Genomic DNA, 17,691 nt, shown 5'->3' with positions numbered 1-17,691 from the left:
TGACGCCATTTCAAACACACGTGAGTTCCCGCCCCCACGCGCCTCAGACACGCCGAGGCCCCAGTGATGGTGAGTCGCCTGCCACACACACACGGTGATGAAACTTGTGTTTAGTAATATAACAAGTTGAGTAACTGTGAGTTAGACAGAGCCGAATTGTTGTGAGGAAGATGAAGGTCAGTTACACGCCTTAAAAAGTCACGTGAGTCGTGCGTGTGGTTTGTGGGGCGTTGTGTTTCGTTCAATACACACAGTTTTGCACAAAGAGCTGGATTTGCAACTGCACTGAACGATTAGAGCCCATGTTGAATCACAGCCACGTACGCCCTTATTTTTAGGATTATTTAAGTGATCTCTGGTGTAAAATAACGTAAATTATTTTGATTCGAGAGGATTTTAAACGCTGACAATTATGACTTTCTCATTAGTTTCTACTTTCACAACTGTTTAATCGTGAAACTTTTTCAGAGTCAAACATAGCTAACATCTCAAATTTAAATAGGAAAGTTTTAACAAAAAACTAACAATGCTTTGATTACAGCCACTTCTTTTCTGACACGTTTAATATTCAATTAACCAGTAAGTACATCTATCATCATTATCACAGCGACCAACATGAACATACTTGATAATTATAACCTGCTGTTAAACTGTTATTATAATGCATATTGGATGATGACCTGGACTTTTGAATTAATGTAATAATATATCTAAAGATTGTATGTCTTGCTTTCTTAATATTGTAATTGCCTATAATTCTTACTGTGGTGTCATGAAAACTAACATTTGGAGCGATGATGCTGTCTGTACACGAGACGACGGTCCATATGCTAATTCAGTGACTCTCATAATGTTCAAAGCTGTTGATCCAGCCTTAGCTTGTCGTGTTTAGTTTGCAAACAATCTGTCTGTGGATGAGGGTCTGCTTGTGACCCCTGTTCCTCTTTGCAGATGCAGGTTTCCTGTGTTTGATTTATGTCCACATGATACATTTATAGTTTGTATCTGATGCGTCATCAATCCCACATTGACTTCCAGGTTTCTTTCTACAGTTGGAAGTGAGTCAAACGGAGCAGTGTGGATGCCACCTTTTTTAATAAGTGGGAATAAGGAAGTGAAAAGGTCACTGATTTAAAAGGAATACTTCACACTTAAAATTATCATTTGCATATTAATTACCCAGCCTGTTTTATTACATACCTAGAAAGAATAAAATATCAGTCTGAATAACTGAAATGGTGGGGCCTTTTTAAGAAAAGCAAAACTATATCAAAACATCAGTTTAGAAACTAATCCAAGTCGTATTTATCCAGTTGTACTCTCATATTTTCCAAACTCATGCACATGAGCTAAAATCTTAGTTATTAAACATGCATGGATGAGTAGCTTGAGACTGTTTATGCAGAAGTGTTTTAAAAGATAAGGTTTTAATGGAGATGCATGCGAGACCACATGCCGATTTTGCAAGATATAAGTCTCAGAGGGCAAAAACGGCAATAGGCATTCTACATTCTTCGGAGGCAGCAATTCTTGAAATTAGTGCCTATTTTTAATCAACTTTAAAACTATTTTTTTCTGTTTTTCAGGTTTATTTGACCTCAGAACTTCACAATGTGTTCGATTCCCGGGCTGCCAACGCCTGGATCAGAAGTGCCTGTTGTCATCACAAGGGTGAACTTAAACTCCAATTGTGGTCTTGTGGAATTATGGGTTAACATGGATGATGGACGGAAGCCCGTTTATGAGCAGATGAGGGAGGACATTCAGATTCCGAAAAGACGGTTTTCTGGATCAGAAGGAAAGCCAGAGGATCTCTGTCTGGTTTGCATCAGTGACACCTGGCACAGAGCTCGGATGGTATCGATTCAAGGTGAAACTTGCGATGTTTTTCTAATTGACCAGGGACTGCCCCATAGCACCACCAGTGAAGCTTTAGCATGGGGCCAGAGTGACTGTTTTCTCCTTCCTCCTGAAACTGAACTGTGCATACTTGCAAATGTGCTCTCCCTTGAGAATAACTGGCCTGAAATACCAACAAAGTTTTTGCTGTCTCTGCCTGGAAAGAAGTTTAAGGGACTGGTTCAGCATGTGCTGATGCCAGACAGGACCATCCTTCTCGACATACCAAACGTTTCCATGCACATCTGTAAGCTTGGGTTTGCAAAGAAGATGGCGATAGATGAGTTTAAAAGTCTTGTGCAGAAATATCTGGAGGCCGAACACCCAACGCAGGAACAGGATGTTAATTGCCAACTTGAGAAGCATGACCAATACTTTTACCCAGAACTGTTAACTAATACTTTGGAACTTGTCAACGTGACAGAGGTAATTAATCCATGTAACATTTTTTGCAAACTCCAAGTTTTTTCAAAGGCAATGAAGATTTTATCAGAACAGATGCAGCAGCACTATGAAGAGAGCTCAGATTTAGGAGAAGCACAACCTTTGACCCGCGGGGCTCCATATGCTGCTCGTGGGATAAACGGCAGATGGCATCGCTCGTTACTAAAGGAAACAATAACGAGCGATGGTGCTGTAGAAGTCTTTCATGTGGATGAAGGAAAAATTGAATTTGTCCCAGTTGGAGACATCCGACCTCTCCATGGAAAATTTCTGAGAATGCCAGTGGTCACGTATCCCTGTTCTCTCGAAGGCGTAAAAGATAACTGCACAGTTTGGACTACAGGCCAGAATGATTACTTGAAATCGCTGCTCCTTAACAAGAAGCTTGTGGCAAAGTTTAAGCAACAGAATCTATCTCTAAATGCCTATCATGTCATTCTCTATGCAGATGATGATGCATGCGTAAACGATTGTTTTACCAAGATGGTCGGACCTTTTTCATCAGGACAAGATACAAATGTCCATAATGGGCCCATTCCCTCATTATTTCTTAGTTCACCTGGAAAAAAGTGTTGCACAGATTTACAGAACAAAGCCACTGTGAATGTTGATGGTTTACGAGAAGAAACTTTTCCATGCACTAAGAACCAAGCGGTTAATAATAGGACCGATGGTTTAGCCACTTCTGGAGTTGATGATGCCCATATCAAAGAGAGTTCAGAACATCCAGACCCTAAGATATACATTAATGGGCATCTTTTGACAGGTTTCCCCGCAGAGCTACAAAATGCATGTAATAACGAGATGTTGAATGTAGGAAGTAGTGACAATGTAAAAGTATCGTTGATTGAAAGTCAACAGAAATTCTGGTGTCAACCACCGGAAAACTGTGACTCTCTTAGACACCTGATGCAGGACCTGCAAAACCACTATGCATCCACCCACCCTCCTCTACTTGTTGAGTCAATCTTTGTCGTCCGTAACCAAGACGATAACATGTGGTATAGATCAAGGATTGTGACGAGTCACCACTCCCCTGTTGTCGATGTGAGATTTATAGACTATGGTCAAACTCACACAGTCCCTCTGCAAGATGTGTACCCCATTGATCCAGCTTTCCTACCGCTGAGTTCACAGGCTTTCCAGTGTTGCTTGTTCAATTGCAAGAATTCCACCCATCCCACTTCCATCACTCGGACTGATAACACAGAGTTTCAGCAGTCTGTGGATGTAGCCACTTCGTCAAACATCGGGTTGAAATGCACTGTTAAGGCTGTAACATCTGATGAAGAAGGCCTGCTGCTTAAGGTGGTCGATAATAAAACACCACCTGACGGTGTATGCAAGCTTCCAACTCAGGAATTTGCACAGGCGCAAGCACTCCAAATTCTTCCACAGGTCCCATCCGATGTATACAATTGCTCCACATACGATCTTGAGGTGGATGCAAAAGAAAATGTGTGGATAACCCATTCAGAGACTGTCAATCTCTTCTACTGCCAACTGGACCGGAATTTAAACTTGTTTTACAAAGTGATGGGAAGTATTGAACAACGACTCAACCAGCCACAATCAACAGATGGCCCATTTGAACTTGATAGCATTTGCTTTGCTAAGTTCACTGATAATCAGTGGCACAGAGGTCAAGTGGTAGAAATGTCCCCAAAAATTAAAGTGTACTTTGTGGACTATGGCCATACCCTTTCAGTAAATGAATCTGATATTTGTCCCATTCCCACTGAAGCAAGTGTGGCCAGGTCTGTTCCTGTGCAAGCTATTCCACTTGGATTGTTTGGCGTCCCAACAGAAGTGCCACAAGAAGTCAACAAGTGGTTTGCAGACAGTGCTATTGGCCAAATGTTCACCATGTCAGTGGTAGCAAAAGGGGAAAACGGGAAGCTCCTTGTTGACCTGTTTGCTGGAGCTTTGGATTTAAATATGAAAGTCAGAGAGATGATGTCAAAGATAACACAAGAGACAACTGACCAGCAGCTCTCAAACAGCTCAGAACATGACTGTGTGCCAAATAAAGACTGTTTAAATCAAGAGCTCACAAATGTATCCGTATTAACAATGATGAAAGATCTTAAACTGCACAGCAACAATGAACCATGTGCAAGAGATGAGCCGAGTCCACAATCCATAACTAATACCTATGCTCAAGAGTTTGAACATGAAAAGACCGTGGATGAACTTAAAAAAACTTCAGATTTTATGGACAAAGAAATGGAAGATGGCCAAAGTGACTCAGAAACATCACAACGTTCCCTTTCATCCAGTCCGGAGGGAATTGTGAATGTCTGCATTTACAAGTGGCCAAAGATTTCTCAAAACAGGATCGAGGAGGTATACACATCCTGCATTGCTGGACCACATCACTGCTGGTGTCAGTACGCCAACACTGAAGACCTGAACATAGTGTCAAGGTTGGCTCAGGAAGCAGGACAGGTGCAACAGGACAAGATGTTCCCTGAGACTCTTGGTCCGGGCAGTCCATGCCTTGCTCAGTTCTCCAGTGACCAACAGTGGTATCGCGCTCAAGTAATTTGCAGAGTTAACGATGCCTTCCGTGTCCTGTTTATTGACTATGGAAATGAGTCTGAAGCTGATGTCAAGAATGTGAGATCACTGTCTCAGAGTCTACTGGAGAAGGCACCTCAGGCCTTTTTGTGCTGTTTGAATGGATTTGATGAGTCCAAAGGGTCCTGGAATGATGACGTTTACGATGACTTCTACAATCTTCTGGTTAATAAACCACTCAAACTGACAGTGTTCAACATGAACAACCATTCAAAGGCTGCAGTTCCTCAGTATGCAGTGGAAATTGAGTGTGAGGGAGTGATTGTTAATGCAGCCATTTTGAAATACTGGAACCCAGTTGTCGAAGAACTTATTCCCATAGACCCCCCTGAAAAAGAAACTTTCCTCCAAAATATTCAAACTGAGTCCAACATGACACAGGCAAATGTTTGCAAAGTAAATGTGAATGCTTGGATGTACAAAAAGCCAAACTTTTCCAAAAACAAAAAAGAGGAGGTATATGCTTCTTGCATTGTGCATCCCCATTACTTCTGGTGTCAGTACGACAACCCAGAAGAGCTCAGCAAAGTATCAGAGCTCGCTCAGGAAGAAGGAAAGCTGGCACAGGATAAGATGTTCCCAGAGACTCTTGGTCCTGGCAGTCCCTGCCTTGCTCTGTTTTCCAGTGACGAACAGTGGTATCGAGCTCAAGTAATACGCAGAATTGACAATACATTCTCTGTCTTGTTTATCGACTATGGAAACGAATCAGACGTTGACATCAAGAATGTGAGATCACTGTCTCAGAGTCTGCTAGAGAAGACTCCTCAGGCCTTTTTGTGCTCGTTGAAAGGATTTGATGAGTCCAATGGGTCCTGGAATGCTGACGTTTACGATGACTTCTACAATCTTCTGGTCGATAAACCACTCAAACTGACAGTGTTCAACATGGACGACCACTCAAAGACTGAAGTTCCTCAGTATGCAGTGGAAATAGAGTGCGATGGAAAAATTGTTAATGCAGCAATGCAGAAATACTGGAAACCAGTTGCCGAAAGATGTGTTTCGATAGAAAACCCTGAAGAGGAAACTCTCCAAGATATTCAAACTGAGTCCAGCATGACTCATCTTGATGTTTCCAAAGTAAATGTGAATGCTTGCATGTACAAGAAGCCAAACCTTTCCAAAAACAAAAAAGAGGAGGTATATGCTTCTTGCATTGTGCATCCTCATTACTTTTGGTGTCAGTACGACAACCCAGAAGAGCTCAGCAAAGTATCAGAGCTCGCTCAGGAAGAAGGAAAGATGGCACAGGACAAGATGTTCCCAGAGACTCTTGGTCCTGGCAGTCCCTGCCTTGCTCTGTTTTCCAGTGACAAACAGTGGTATCGAGCTCAAGTAATACGCAGAATTGCCGATACATTCTCTGTCTTGTTTATTGACTATGGAAACGAATCTGACGTTGACATCAAGAATGTGAGATCACTGTCTCAGAGTCTGCTAGAGAAGACTCCTCTGTCTTTTTTGTGCTCGTTGAAAGGATTTGATGAATCCAATGGGTCCTGGAATGCTGAAGTTTACGATGACTTCTACAATCTTCTGGTTGATAAACCACTCAAACTGACAGTGTTCAACATGGACGACCACTCAAAGACTGAAGTTCCTCAGTATGCAGTGGAAATTGAGTGCGAGGGAGCGATTGTTAATGCTGCCATGCTGAAATACTGGAAACCAGTTACTGAAGGATGTGTTTCCATGGAACACCCTAAAGAGGAAACTGTCCAAGATATTCAAACTGAATCCAGCATGACTCATTTCAATGTTTCCAAAGTAAATGTAAATGCTTGCATGTACAAGAAGCCAAACTTTTCCAAAAACAAAAAAGAGGAGGTATATGCTTCTTGCATTGTGCATCCTCATTACTTCTGGTGTCAGTACGACAACCCAGAAGAGCTCAGCAAAGTATCAGAGCTCGCTCAGGAAGAAGGAAAGATGGCACAGGACAAGATGTTCCCAGAGACTCTTGGTCCTGGCAGTCCCTGCCTTGCTCTGTTTTCTAGTGACGAACAGTGGTATCGAGCTCAAGTAATACGCAGAATTGACAATACATTCTCTGTCTTGTTTATCGACTATGGAAACGAATCCGACGTTGACGTCAAGAATGTAAGATCAGTGTCTCAGAGTCTGCTAGAGAAGACTCCTCAGGCCTTTTTGTGCTCTTTGAAAGGATTTGATGAGACCAAGGGGTCCTGGAATGACGAAATTTACGATGACTTCTACAATCTTCTGGTTGATAAACCACTCAAACTGACAGTGTTCAACATGGACGACTATTCAGAGGCTGCAGTTCCTCAGTATAAAGTGGAAATTGAGTGCGAGGGATCGATTGTTAATGCACTGATGGAGAAATACTGGAAAGGACTGGACACAGACCATGCCTTGGAAGACCATTTGGGATCAGGTTAGTAGACTAGACTGGGTGTCACTTTTCCACCCTAGAAATCATGTTCCTAATTAGATACCTTATGTTTTAAAATGTCATATTCACTATTTTTATTTCATACTTTTCATCTTTACTGCCCCAGGATGAGGAGTGTATGGGTTTAAAGTCTTCAAAGCCGTTGAATGAATGGTAGGACTTTTTAGATTTTTTGTCTAATTTAAGTCTATGAAGGTCAATTATTAATATTTAGACATGAAAGCAAATTGAATGTTCTCAATACGTGATCGTATCTTTGTTTATGTTTCAGCTCTGGACCAAGATGAATACCCTGGGGGAAACCCACTTGTGACGCAACAGCCTTGACTTTTGCAAAATACATTTTACTAACAATGTGAAATTAAGCTTGTCATGGAGGTAATGTTTTTCAATAAAGAAGTGCTTGTATGAATATATAAAATGAGTGATTTTATTGATTGAACACATTTGAATAGGCTGTGAAAGAGGTTGGGTTTTCAAAAGGCCAGGGATTAACAGACTACAGCTCTTCAGCATGAACTTTTATTGAGTTTTATAGTATACGATGAAAGTGATTAATTTAGGGTATCAGTTACGATACTGGAGCCTACATTTTGCAGTCTCCTTCCCGGCCCAAAGAGATACAAAAGATACTACAAAGAGACGTTTTTGAATTTAGACAACCAATATTTATTAAAATAAAATCAAAATCCAATGCTATAGGACTTTCAAAGGAGGGCACAGCTATGTAGGGGAAGGGAGTTGGACGTTCATTTCATTGCTAAATAGATGTTTCACAGCTAAGTGCCAGCCGCTTTTACCAACCGTAACTTGGGGGCTAGAGTCGGAGCAACATCCTGGCCACGCCCATCAACCCACCTCCACCTGACCTGCGTAGATAAGCAGTTATCAAAGTCACACTGTACTGTTTGAAGTGGTTGCACAATACATGGCCACATATATAATGTAATCAAAAAGCCACGAGTGATGAAATGCACGCTCGTAAACTATGCCTTGGTATGTGCAGTAAGCCAGCCTACGCATCGGCCTATTTTATTTATGAATAAAAACTATTTTAATGGGTTTTAACTTTCTCTTACCTTCATATTGCCATACTCGACAGCTTTGTGTTGGGCCCAACACATGTTAACTGTGAGCTATTGCCTAAATATAGCGATGTCCCACTGCAACTGCACCAGAATGATCCCTTATGACCCCTAAGAAACATTTAAAGTATTCAGTGTGTCATTACTTAGTTAAAATAGACCTACCCTGGTGTCAACCCCTGTCTGCAAGCAGGTGGCAGCATTTCCTGTTTGCAGGCTCCGGTTAGTCTTCCGTGTTTTGTAGATGTTGCCAGGCAACCCCGGTACCGGGATGACCGAGTTGCACCAAGCAGCGGCAGCGGGGGACCTCGGTAGGGTTCAGGAGATTCTCAGGCAAAATGAATGCGATCCCAACCAGCGGGACATCGACTGGAGCTGCAAGACGCCTCTGCACTGGGCAGCAGCTCAAGGTATCAGTGGGAATATACCGTGCTGCCGATGCACCTGCGGGTCAAATATCCAAGTTTTGCACTTTAACTGCTGCTTTGTTGACTAAGATAACGGAAGTGGGTGTGCAAGATGCTCTTAAAGTGTTTCATACGTGTCCTTCTTTTCTTCCTTTCTCTGTCATTGTGCGGTGCTCTTAAGCTACAAGGACGCCACATTTAAAAGCCATGCATTATACATTAGATTTTATTAAATATCAATATATTTATGCTGGGGTTCATGTACTTCTCAAATGATCAGAATTGAATATATATATATATATATATATATATATATATATATATATATATATATATATATATATATATAACTTTTGTGTTTTAATGCTGTTGGAGTTCCCTTAGTTCATTGTGTATTTTGTGATTTTATATTTGCTGTTATTTATTACGTATTAGTCAAACTATTTTGTTATTTTCTTTTTTCTAATAAACGTTACGCCATATAATAAATACACCAATCAACGTGGTCGTGATTTGCGTTTTGAAATGATTAAAGCATCACCAATTATTATTTTTTTTTATCTTATATGTATTGTTCATTTTGCAATATGTCAGAAAATCTTGTAAAATAATCATCAAAGTCATTGAAGAAACAAGGAATGTTTTTTTTTCTTTTCTTGTTAAATTGTTTATTAATTATCACGCTTGATGCCAAGAAAATGTATCAACCAATTGATCAATTCTTTCACCCTCACACCTTTCTGTTTCCATTTGAATTTACTTAAAATCCCTGTGATGCCTTTTCTCCAGGACATACAGAAACGGTCCAGGTCCTCGTGGAGCACGGAGCCCGGCCGTGTCTGAGGACGGAGCACGGCTGGACTCCTGCCCACAGCGCTGCAGAGGCCGGCCGGCTGGCTGTGCTGCGGCTGCTGCACTCGCTCCACGCCCCCGTAGACCAAGAGGACCGCTGGGGAGACAAACCGGCACGGATAGCCGAAATATATGGCCACCATGACTGCGTTCTATTCCTAAAAAAGTACAAGGAGAAGCCCGGTTTTTCTAATTCTTATTTAATTATGTGAATCGTACATTCGTACACGTGTCATATTTGAATTTTTTTATGTCTTTCAAACATTTAGCCCATTAACAGTTAAATAAGTCAATTGCCCTGTTTTTGTATGTTGCAGAGCTGAAATTGAATGCCAGGCCTATCGCAAAGTGGCAGCCCAGAAAGGGATTTCAGTGGATGACACAGATGAGGAGTGGGCCGAACAAGGAAAGCAACATGAAGACAAGCCGAGCCCTAAGAGCAACGTTCAGACGTAGGCTTGACTCGCTTTTAGTGCACAAAGTGTGTACCAAAGTGAGCTCCTTGTAGCCTTTCAGTCGACAGTGTTTCTGTGGCCTTTATCGGCTTCCATACTCATTAATAACAGGTAATATACAGCATTGCTTAAACCACACGAGCAATAATATATACCATAATTTAAAGCACACAAAACAAACTACAGGTTGGAAATATGTCCAGTTAAAAACACAGATATCTTAACAAACATTGTACAGTGGACGTTAACTTGTATGACAGGTAGTAAATCAAAGTAAACAACAACAAAGTAGTCACATCGGTAGAGACCATGTGGCTGCAAAACCATTATCTGTGGTTTTATGTGTAAAATGTGGTTTGTTTAAATGTTGGAGTGCACATATCGGAGACGATTTTCACTTTGAAGTTGAGTGTAACTGTGTGGTGCTCTCAGTAGTCGATGCTGGTGCCTGGAAAGCAGAGGAGAAGGATGTGTATCATGAATCAATAGTCAGACTCATTGTGGTATTTTACATCAGAGTCAACGTTGTAGCACACTTACATTTTTCTTTATGAGTTTCAGCAGTGCTTCATGGGTCTGTTAAAATTGGATTAAAACATTATTAATGCTGCTACCTTGTGTGTGGATTTTAACATCTCTCATTTAAGTGTGTTGTAATTCGGATACACTATCTGCTCTAGGTGTAGAGTTAAATGCTAAATGTATGCTAAAATCCATTCCCACATATTTGTCGATGTTTAAAAGATTTACCACAATTTCCAAAGAGGTTACACCTTTTTAACCTTATCACAGATCATAGAGTGGATGTATCTTCAAAGGAAACATTTAGCATTTAGGGAAATATGCATATTTGCTTGCTTAATGGGAATTAAATGAGAAGACTGTTTAATACGAGGCCGAAGCCAGCATGAGCCTAGCTTAGCATAAAGCCGTTCAGTGTCACGGTGCATGCCCAGAGGTAGGAGTAAACAATGAATCAAATGTATTTGATTACAAGCATTGTGTCGTCTAAGCTAAATGTACTTTCATCACATTTTTGAGATCAGTCCGACTGATTTATATATTTAAAATATGTTCTGCCGGCTTCCTACCAAATTAACACAGTACTGTACCAAAGCTGAATCATAAATGCAAGAAACATTAAGATTTAAGTGGTCGTTTTCTTTAAAGTAAAACTGCCTTACCATTTTGTCCGCCAGGCATGTGGTTAATAAAATGAACAAACCCTGCAAAGGAAACGACAAAAGGTCACTAAGCAAGACGTACTTTTACTGGTCCTGATGTTTACTTGAAGATCACACTGACCATACCTGGAATGTGTTCAGCAGGTTGAAGGCGTAATGAACTACGACCACGATGGGACCAGACGTGAGGTCAAGAAGCATCACGGCAAACCCAAAAAACCAAGTCACACCGAAGATCGGAGTCAAAAGAATAACTGCCCTCATGACGGTTACGGCAGCCTTTTTTTCCTTTCCATTGCGATTGTCCGAATTCACGGGGTGATCCAAAATCTTAATGATGACTATCACCATGGAGAGTACGTTGAAGAGGACGATTATCCCGACTGGTATCACAAACGTATGGATGGACCCCTTCATAAGGCCAGAATAACACAGCCAACAGGTGTCCTTGGAGTAGTACTCGCCTTCAGCGCCGTTACTGTAGGACAGTAACGTGATAACAGCAATCAGCAAAGGACACACGTAGCCCAGGACTATTGAGGACCTCATGTATGTTTTCCTGCTCATCCTATGAAACGGAAAGATTGCCTGATGAAGCAGCATGCTGCTCTGACATAACATCCAGAAGAACATGGACAGGTAACAGAAATGCTTCAACACCACGAAGGTCTTACACCACGTGTCTTTGTTCTCTTCCGTTAGCTTTAAAGATACCAAAAAACAGAAATCCGCCACGAGCAAACACAAACAGATGTTGACGTTGCCCGAGTGGCGTATATAGAGAGTATCTGTCTTGACCACATCACTCCAGACGATCAGTTCTATCGCGAGAGTGAGAATGAGCGCTATGACTGACACGGACAGTCCGACTAGGGTCACCTCAGTGAGCCCGTTGATGTTCAGCGGGTACCTTGACATTAGAACGGCAAACGAGGACAAATGTCGGCAAACGCAAAGCCCCTCATCGGAAGCGCCCATCCACTCGCACCCTTCGGGTGACCAACTCTTGGTGCCGTTGTCCCACGCGACACACTTCATGTCGACGTCGCGAGCCCTCGGCCGGATCAACGAGAAGTTGATTTTAACCTCAACTGAATCCAATTGTTTCCTTTCGGTAGTTACTGACACGACGATGCTGTTCGGCTCGTACCTCTCGTCTTTGTTGGGCAAATAGTTCTCCAGTTCTTTAAACCCGGCTGTCTTTACGCTGCCGGGGTCCGAACTAACAAGTACGACGTTGTTGTTGAACACCGTGCTCTGACATTTTGACCTATTTGGGCAATTGGATGCGGCTAGCTCTATGTTTTTTTTCTTGGGGACCCGGGTTACGTTGGTCAACTGAATCAATTTCTCGAGGGAATCCAGATAGCTCTCGGCCAATGAAATGTTGCCTTCGTCCAACCCGGTTGTCCACGATTCGTTGAGAGACTTCTCCAGCAAATTGCTGGATGACTCCAGAAAGTCCTGAAAACAAAAGGAGCTGTGTTGATTGGTGTAGACATGTCTGCTCAACGTTAGAAAAAGCACTGTCACCTGGTTGTATTATTTATAAAGTAGGCCTACATGGCAGATATATATGTATTTGACTCTGTTCATATTGAAGATTGCTCTGAATCGGTGGTTTGGCGATACCTTTGATTGGTGGTAAAAGCAAGTGAGCTTTAATATCGACAGCTCAGAAACACAACACAAGAGCAACAGGTGAAAAGAAGTCTTTCAATAATCTGCATTTTCCCATCATGCCATGCACAACCAGGTGGAGGAGGGTGGAAGTTAAATATTAACCCTAAAAAGCAACCACATTCTTTGGAAATTGCAAAAAAAGTTTTTGCAAGCTGAAATTCAAGTTACGCAGGATCAGAAAAGGCTTTTTCTTCTTCTTCTTCATTTCACTTTTTTTATTGAAGACGTGCAGCCTGGCATCTAACAGCTTGATTAAGAAGGAATGAAATTGAACAAAAAGATGCAGAAAAATTACAGCAAATAGGTGATTTCCGATGGCTTCTTTACAATTAATTCCAGCCATAAATAACACCCAAAAAACACGGTTATTTCATGACATTTTTCATGTTGAACTTTAAATTATTAATTTAAATAACTCTATTTTGTCTCTATATCATAAAATCCAATAATAATGTTGAATAAAGATTGTTGTTATACTTACATTCACTGTGGATTCAGTATTTATTGACTTTATCTTCTGACTCAATTTGGTGAGTACTTCAACAGATGCGCTCATGTCGGCGAAAGTGTTGATAGTCGCTGTGTTATTCGTGACATTCTCGAGGAGGGAGAACACATTTGCAGCATTTTCATGGAGTGAACCAAGTCCAATGTCAATAATCTGTAAAAAAAACAGCCATGATTTTTGCGTGATGAATATTTGTGCCTAAAAAGATTGTTAATTTGTCGCTCTACAATCTGCTAATATTTTTGTATCAGATAATGGAGAGCTCGCTTTTTCAATCTTGGTTCTGGATGCTTACGTTTGCTTGTTGCAGCACACTGTTCACTATCTGTTTCACGCATGTTGAAACCTCTGGTTCCCATATCGCCTGTGTAGGGCTGAAATTATGAATCTATTAGTCAACCAACGTAACATTAATCATCAACAAATATTCACTGGTTTTTAGCTCCTCAAATGTAATTTAAAGTAACTCAATGTGTACTAAAGTTGTTTTTTGTTGCATGTTTTGGTATTGTATTTTGGTTGGTTTACGGTTTGTTGTACTTTTATTTTAAGTATTTATAAGCGTTTGTGTTGTGCTTTTATTTTGAAGGCTAAAAAATATGGTTAAACCGGAAGTCGGAGTGCGCCGTTTAACGGCTAAAATTAAGTTTATAACGGTCAATTCGCAGAGTATAAAGAAACTGTTAGCACTCCCCTGAAGAGGAACAAGGTCTTACGTTGGTTTCTTTAATGAAGTTAAGTTTCAATAAGGAATAAAACACATTTTAAAAAATAGTTAAAGTCCAAGACATCCGTCAGAGGAGTACGCTACATGTAATATTAGCAAAGTTCTGTGATGGTAAACTGAACTAAACGAAGCAATTGTAACGGGACACAAACAATACATGGATTAATCAGAAGAAGACAAAATAATCGTGAAAATGATCGTTAGTTGAAGCTTTACGTTTGTTTGCATTTCCTTCGTCTTGGTCCAGCCGCGTCGATGCATTTCAGCACTGCAGTGAATCCAGCTTTGGTGTCTTCCCAATCACCCTCAGCTGCACAGAATTGATTATTTTCTGTTTTGAAGAAGAAAAGTTAAGCCTTGCTTTATCATTTATGACATAATGTTAACCAAAACAACACATATTTGTACAAAGGCAACTTCAGGAGGATAAAATGAATTCTGAAATTAAATTGAAGCGCTGCAAAAAGCTGGAAAGTCAAACCTCAATTTGGAATATTTGACACTTTTTTGGTTGAACCGTTCACAACTAACATGTAAGATAACACCATTCCCAATGGCAAAGTTTGAATATATTGGAATAATGATGCGGTGTTGGACAAAGACGTTTTTTTTTTTTTACAATATTTTACTGAAACACTAAAACATACCATATATGACGTTGACAACAACTGTAGCATTCCTCTCCTCGTTGCACCTGTTCTTAAAGGTGCACGTCACGCTGGGGTTCAGTGTCTCGTCACAGCTAACAATGACATCACTTGAGTGATCATCAGGTAGTTGAAAAGGACCTGCAGGGATCACAAATACATGTCATGTGCATTGAGTTTGCGCAATCATTTATCGAAACAGATGGTCAAAGAAAATGTACTCACCGGTAAAGAGGTTAAATCCAGTCCACGTCCCAATATACATCTCCTTGTTGCTCTCCAGCTCACATCGTACTCTCACACTCAGGACATCGGAGCTGTTTCTGCAGCGTGGGAATGCCGGCGCGTTGGTGATGTCAATTTTTGGCAGGAGCGAGATGTCTATGGCAGCGCTGGCTTTGTGAGTTATGTTGATCGAGCTTAACTTTTGTTTAAACATACATGTGTACTTTCCTAAAAAAAGAAGAAAAAGGATTCAGATAAACACGCTTTGTTAACAATGCGAAACCTAAACGTAAATTACTTTACATATGCATTTAGATACTGAGCAAAATGATTATAGTGTTTCTGTAAATCCCCCCCCAAAATCCTCTTTTTGCTCTGTTTTGGTCTCCACCAACTCCTGAGGTAAATATCTGGCTCACCAGCTACGCAGTGCTGTTCACCTGCTAGTCGTTTAATGTGAAAAAATACTTATTCAAGTATTGCCAGCGAGTAAATAATGCATGACACCTTTCAGATGTGTTATTGACATATTCACTGTAAGTAAAACATACTTTTGAGTGGCTGAAACAAATATACCTGCCCAGAGCTCTGATATGTTCCTCAGTGTCAGTTTGGTCTCCAACGGCGCCGTCGTCACCTCTGCCTCGGTGCCATTAAATATCTCAAATACTGTGCCGTCTCTCCTCAGCTGCCACACCGGCGGGGTGTTCAGGTCCTCCTGTGATACACACCTGAGTTCGGGCTTGTCGTAGTAACACACCGGACTATTGGGCGGCATAATTAAACGGACAACACCTGCAGGGGAAATAGGAGGTCACACAGAATACAAGAGACAGGTGCATCCCTACCCCTAACCCCGCCGTCAGATAAATGACCTTTCGTCTCCAAATCCACCGACGCCAACAGATGGCTGCTCAGGCGTTCAGTCTTTTCACGCAACTCTTGTCGTTTGACGTTTTGAGCAAAGTATATTTCAAAATCCGCGATGACGCTTCCAATCCTTTAAGTGAAGACAAAGTACAGACTTTAGTTAGGTTTTTTAAAAACAGAAAAAAGAAAAATAGCAAAACTTATTTTATTTGGAGAAAAAAAAGAGGAGGTACCTGTAGTTGCTAATTGTTATGACGTCAAATCCGGGCAAAGTGCTGTACACTGTTTTCATCTGCAAGGCAACAATCAATCATTTACATTATTCCTAATCTGATGAAGGTGTTGAATGAAGTAATGGGATTTTTTATTTGTACTATACCTCTCGTAACAATTTGTTGTTACACTGCTTGAATTGCTCCAAGACTTCTTCTTTCAGACAATCGTAGTAATTCTCTCCACTCAAAGTGATGGATCCATTGACAACAACTGAGGGGAAAGAAAAAAGATGCATGCTTAATACACCATAAATATACACACACATGCACATTCAATTCAGTTTTATTTATATAGCCCAAAATCACAAATACAAAATGTGAATCGGAGGGCTTTACACATAATATCCCTGTCCCAGGACATCGCATCAGGAAAAACTCCCTCAAATAAAGATGGTAAAAACCCTTTTACAGAGAAAAAAAACGGGGGAAGAAACCAGAGGAAGAGCAACAGAGGAGGATCCCTCTCCCATAGACATAAGCAATAGATGCCATGTGACCAGAGTTACAGCACAATACATGAATATGACAGAAATTACTCATATAATGAGTAGTAGGCATGGACCATGATCCAAATAACCACAATCCATCCACATGCACACGGTAGAATATGACCGAATACCTGTGTCGTTGGAAACACACACGCCAGCATTGTTGGTGAAGGTGCATTTCTCGTCGCCGCAACATTTCCCTTCAGATTCCTGACAAACTCTGTCGCTCCATCTGAAGTCTGGCTGGCAGCTGCACTCGGCGCCGCCCGGCACGCTCTGACAGACTGATCGGGAATATAGAACATTATAGTTTCAACTTTTTATTCTTTTTTTTTTAAATTAAATGTAGAATATGTAGTTTTTTTTATTTTTCTGAAATAGAATTATTTTTTTTACTTGTTGTCATTTTAACGTCATCGACTTTCACGTCGGTGTTGCTCACGAAAGGAGTCCATCTCGCTGTTATGTTTGCGATTGCACTTTCCTCTATTGTCATTTTGAAATAATACATTTGGGTGGAATTTTCTGAAACATGCAAAACAGACATCAACCGAAATGCATCACATCTGTTTATTAAAAACAATGTAATGCCACAATAAAAAGCTCATTTTGAATCTCAAAATATATATATATATATATATATTTTTTTTTTTTTACCGTTTCCAGTAGTCTGAAAAAAGTCAAAAGAAAGTCATTCATTTAATAAAATATTGTGCGATTTTTGTTAAGATCTATTGTGTAATCGTATGATGCTGATCTACCTGACAGGTGTTTAGACCCAGGATACAAAGAACAAATAAGGTCCACATCCTGACCCTGCAAATAATCAATAACAGAATACATCTTTTATACTGTCCTGTTTTAAAAAAAAAATCTTTTACATAAACACCGATCAATTGAATATCTATCTCCTGTTCTCTCTCCTGGTATCTGACTCTCCATC

At 40.7% G+C, this 17,691-nt stretch overlaps 3 protein-coding genes across 10 annotated transcripts; 2 read left to right on the top strand and 1 right to left on the bottom strand.

Annotated features, from left to right (window-relative positions):
• Positions 1–57: 57 nt before the first annotated feature.
• On the top strand, positions 58–7,746 carry LOC137788250 (tudor domain-containing 6-like). Of its 4 annotated transcripts, none has more exons than XM_068581147.1 (5): positions 58–69; positions 1,053–1,122; positions 1,587–7,324; positions 7,449–7,495; positions 7,614–7,746. In XM_068581147.1, the coding sequence occupies exons 3-4, from the start codon at positions 1,612–1,614 to the stop codon at positions 7,451–7,453; spliced, it is 5,718 nt and encodes a 1,905-aa protein (XP_068437248.1). In that variant the 5' UTR covers positions 58–69; positions 1,053–1,122; positions 1,587–1,611; the 3' UTR covers positions 7,454–7,495; positions 7,614–7,746. The 4 variants fall into 4 exon arrangements, with proteins under 4 accessions (XP_068437248.1, XP_068437250.1, XP_068437251.1 ...); XM_068581150.1 differs by lacking the exon at positions 58–69 and having other exon boundaries at positions 1,038–1,122; positions 1,587–1,870; positions 2,363–7,324; XM_068581149.1 differs by lacking the exon at positions 1,053–1,122 and having other exon boundaries at positions 59–69.
• A 952-nt stretch (positions 7,747–8,698) lies between these two features.
• Positions 8,699–15,293, top strand: LOC137787353 (ankyrin repeat domain-containing protein 66). 5 transcript variants are annotated; one of them, XR_011077648.1, is made up of 5 exons: positions 8,699–8,837; positions 9,624–9,852; positions 10,004–10,252; positions 11,467–11,964; positions 15,174–15,293. XR_011077648.1 is itself a non-coding variant. In XM_068579701.1 (3 exons), exons 1-3 carry the CDS (start codon positions 8,699–8,701, stop codon positions 10,140–10,142), a joined length of 507 nt encoding a protein of 168 aa, XP_068435802.1. In that variant the 3' UTR covers positions 10,143–10,826. The 5 variants fall into 5 exon arrangements, 1 of the variants encoding a protein (XP_068435802.1); XR_011077649.1 differs by lacking the exon at positions 11,467–11,964 and having other exon boundaries at positions 15,174–15,280; XR_011077647.1 differs by lacking the exon at positions 15,174–15,293 and having other exon boundaries at positions 11,470–13,364.
• On the bottom strand, positions 9,940–17,690 carry adgrf3a (adhesion G protein-coupled receptor F3a). The gene is made up of 16 exons (XM_068580568.1): positions 17,684–17,690; positions 17,145–17,273; positions 16,880–17,032; positions 16,365–16,471; positions 16,219–16,277; positions 15,991–16,115; positions 15,692–15,910; positions 15,116–15,343; positions 14,891–15,031; positions 14,460–14,574; positions 13,812–13,890; positions 13,490–13,669; positions 11,452–12,789; positions 11,326–11,367; positions 10,682–10,717; positions 9,940–10,589 (listed from the first exon to the last, which is right to left on the bottom strand). Exons 1-16 carry the CDS (start codon positions 17,688–17,690, stop codon positions 10,536–10,538), a joined length of 3,012 nt encoding a protein of 1,003 aa, XP_068436669.1. The 3' UTR covers positions 9,940–10,535.
• Between the last annotated feature and the right edge of the window lies 1 nt (position 17,691).

Source organism: Clinocottus analis, unplaced genomic scaffold, assembly GCF_023055335.1.
Source record: "Clinocottus analis isolate CAN_PGR_092001 unplaced genomic scaffold, fCliAna1.0.p SCAF_17, whole genome shotgun sequence".
Classification (NCBI taxonomy): Eukaryota; Metazoa; Chordata; class Actinopteri; order Perciformes; family Cottidae; genus Clinocottus; species Clinocottus analis.
The sequence above is the reverse complement of the archived record's forward strand: the minus strand, read 5'-3'. Positions and strand labels throughout refer to the sequence as shown.

Coding starts and splice junctions, on each gene's coding strand:
- adgrf3a (XM_068580568.1), bottom strand. Junction 16,278..16,364: donor ACAACAAATTGTTACGAGAG/GTATAGTACAAA, acceptor GTTGCCTTGCAG/ATGAAAACAGTGTACAGCAC. Junction 15,344..15,691: donor CATATCAGAGCTCTGGGCAG/GTATATTTGTTT, acceptor TTCTTTTTTTAG/GAAAGTACACATGTATGTTT.
- LOC137787353 (XM_068579701.1), top strand. CDS start 8,699: ATGACCGAGTTGCACCAAGCAGCGGCAGCGGGGGACCTCGGTAGGGTT. Junction 8,838..9,623: donor GCACTGGGCAGCAGCTCAAG/GTATCAGTGGGA, acceptor CCTTTTCTCCAG/GACATACAGAAACGGTCCAG. Junction 9,853..10,003: donor TGCGTTCTATTCCTAAAAAA/GTACAAGGAGAA, acceptor TGTATGTTGCAG/AGCTGAAATTGAATGCCAGG.
- LOC137788250 (XM_068581147.1), top strand. CDS start 1,612: ATGTGTTCGATTCCCGGGCTGCCAACGCCTGGATCAGAAGTGCCTGTT.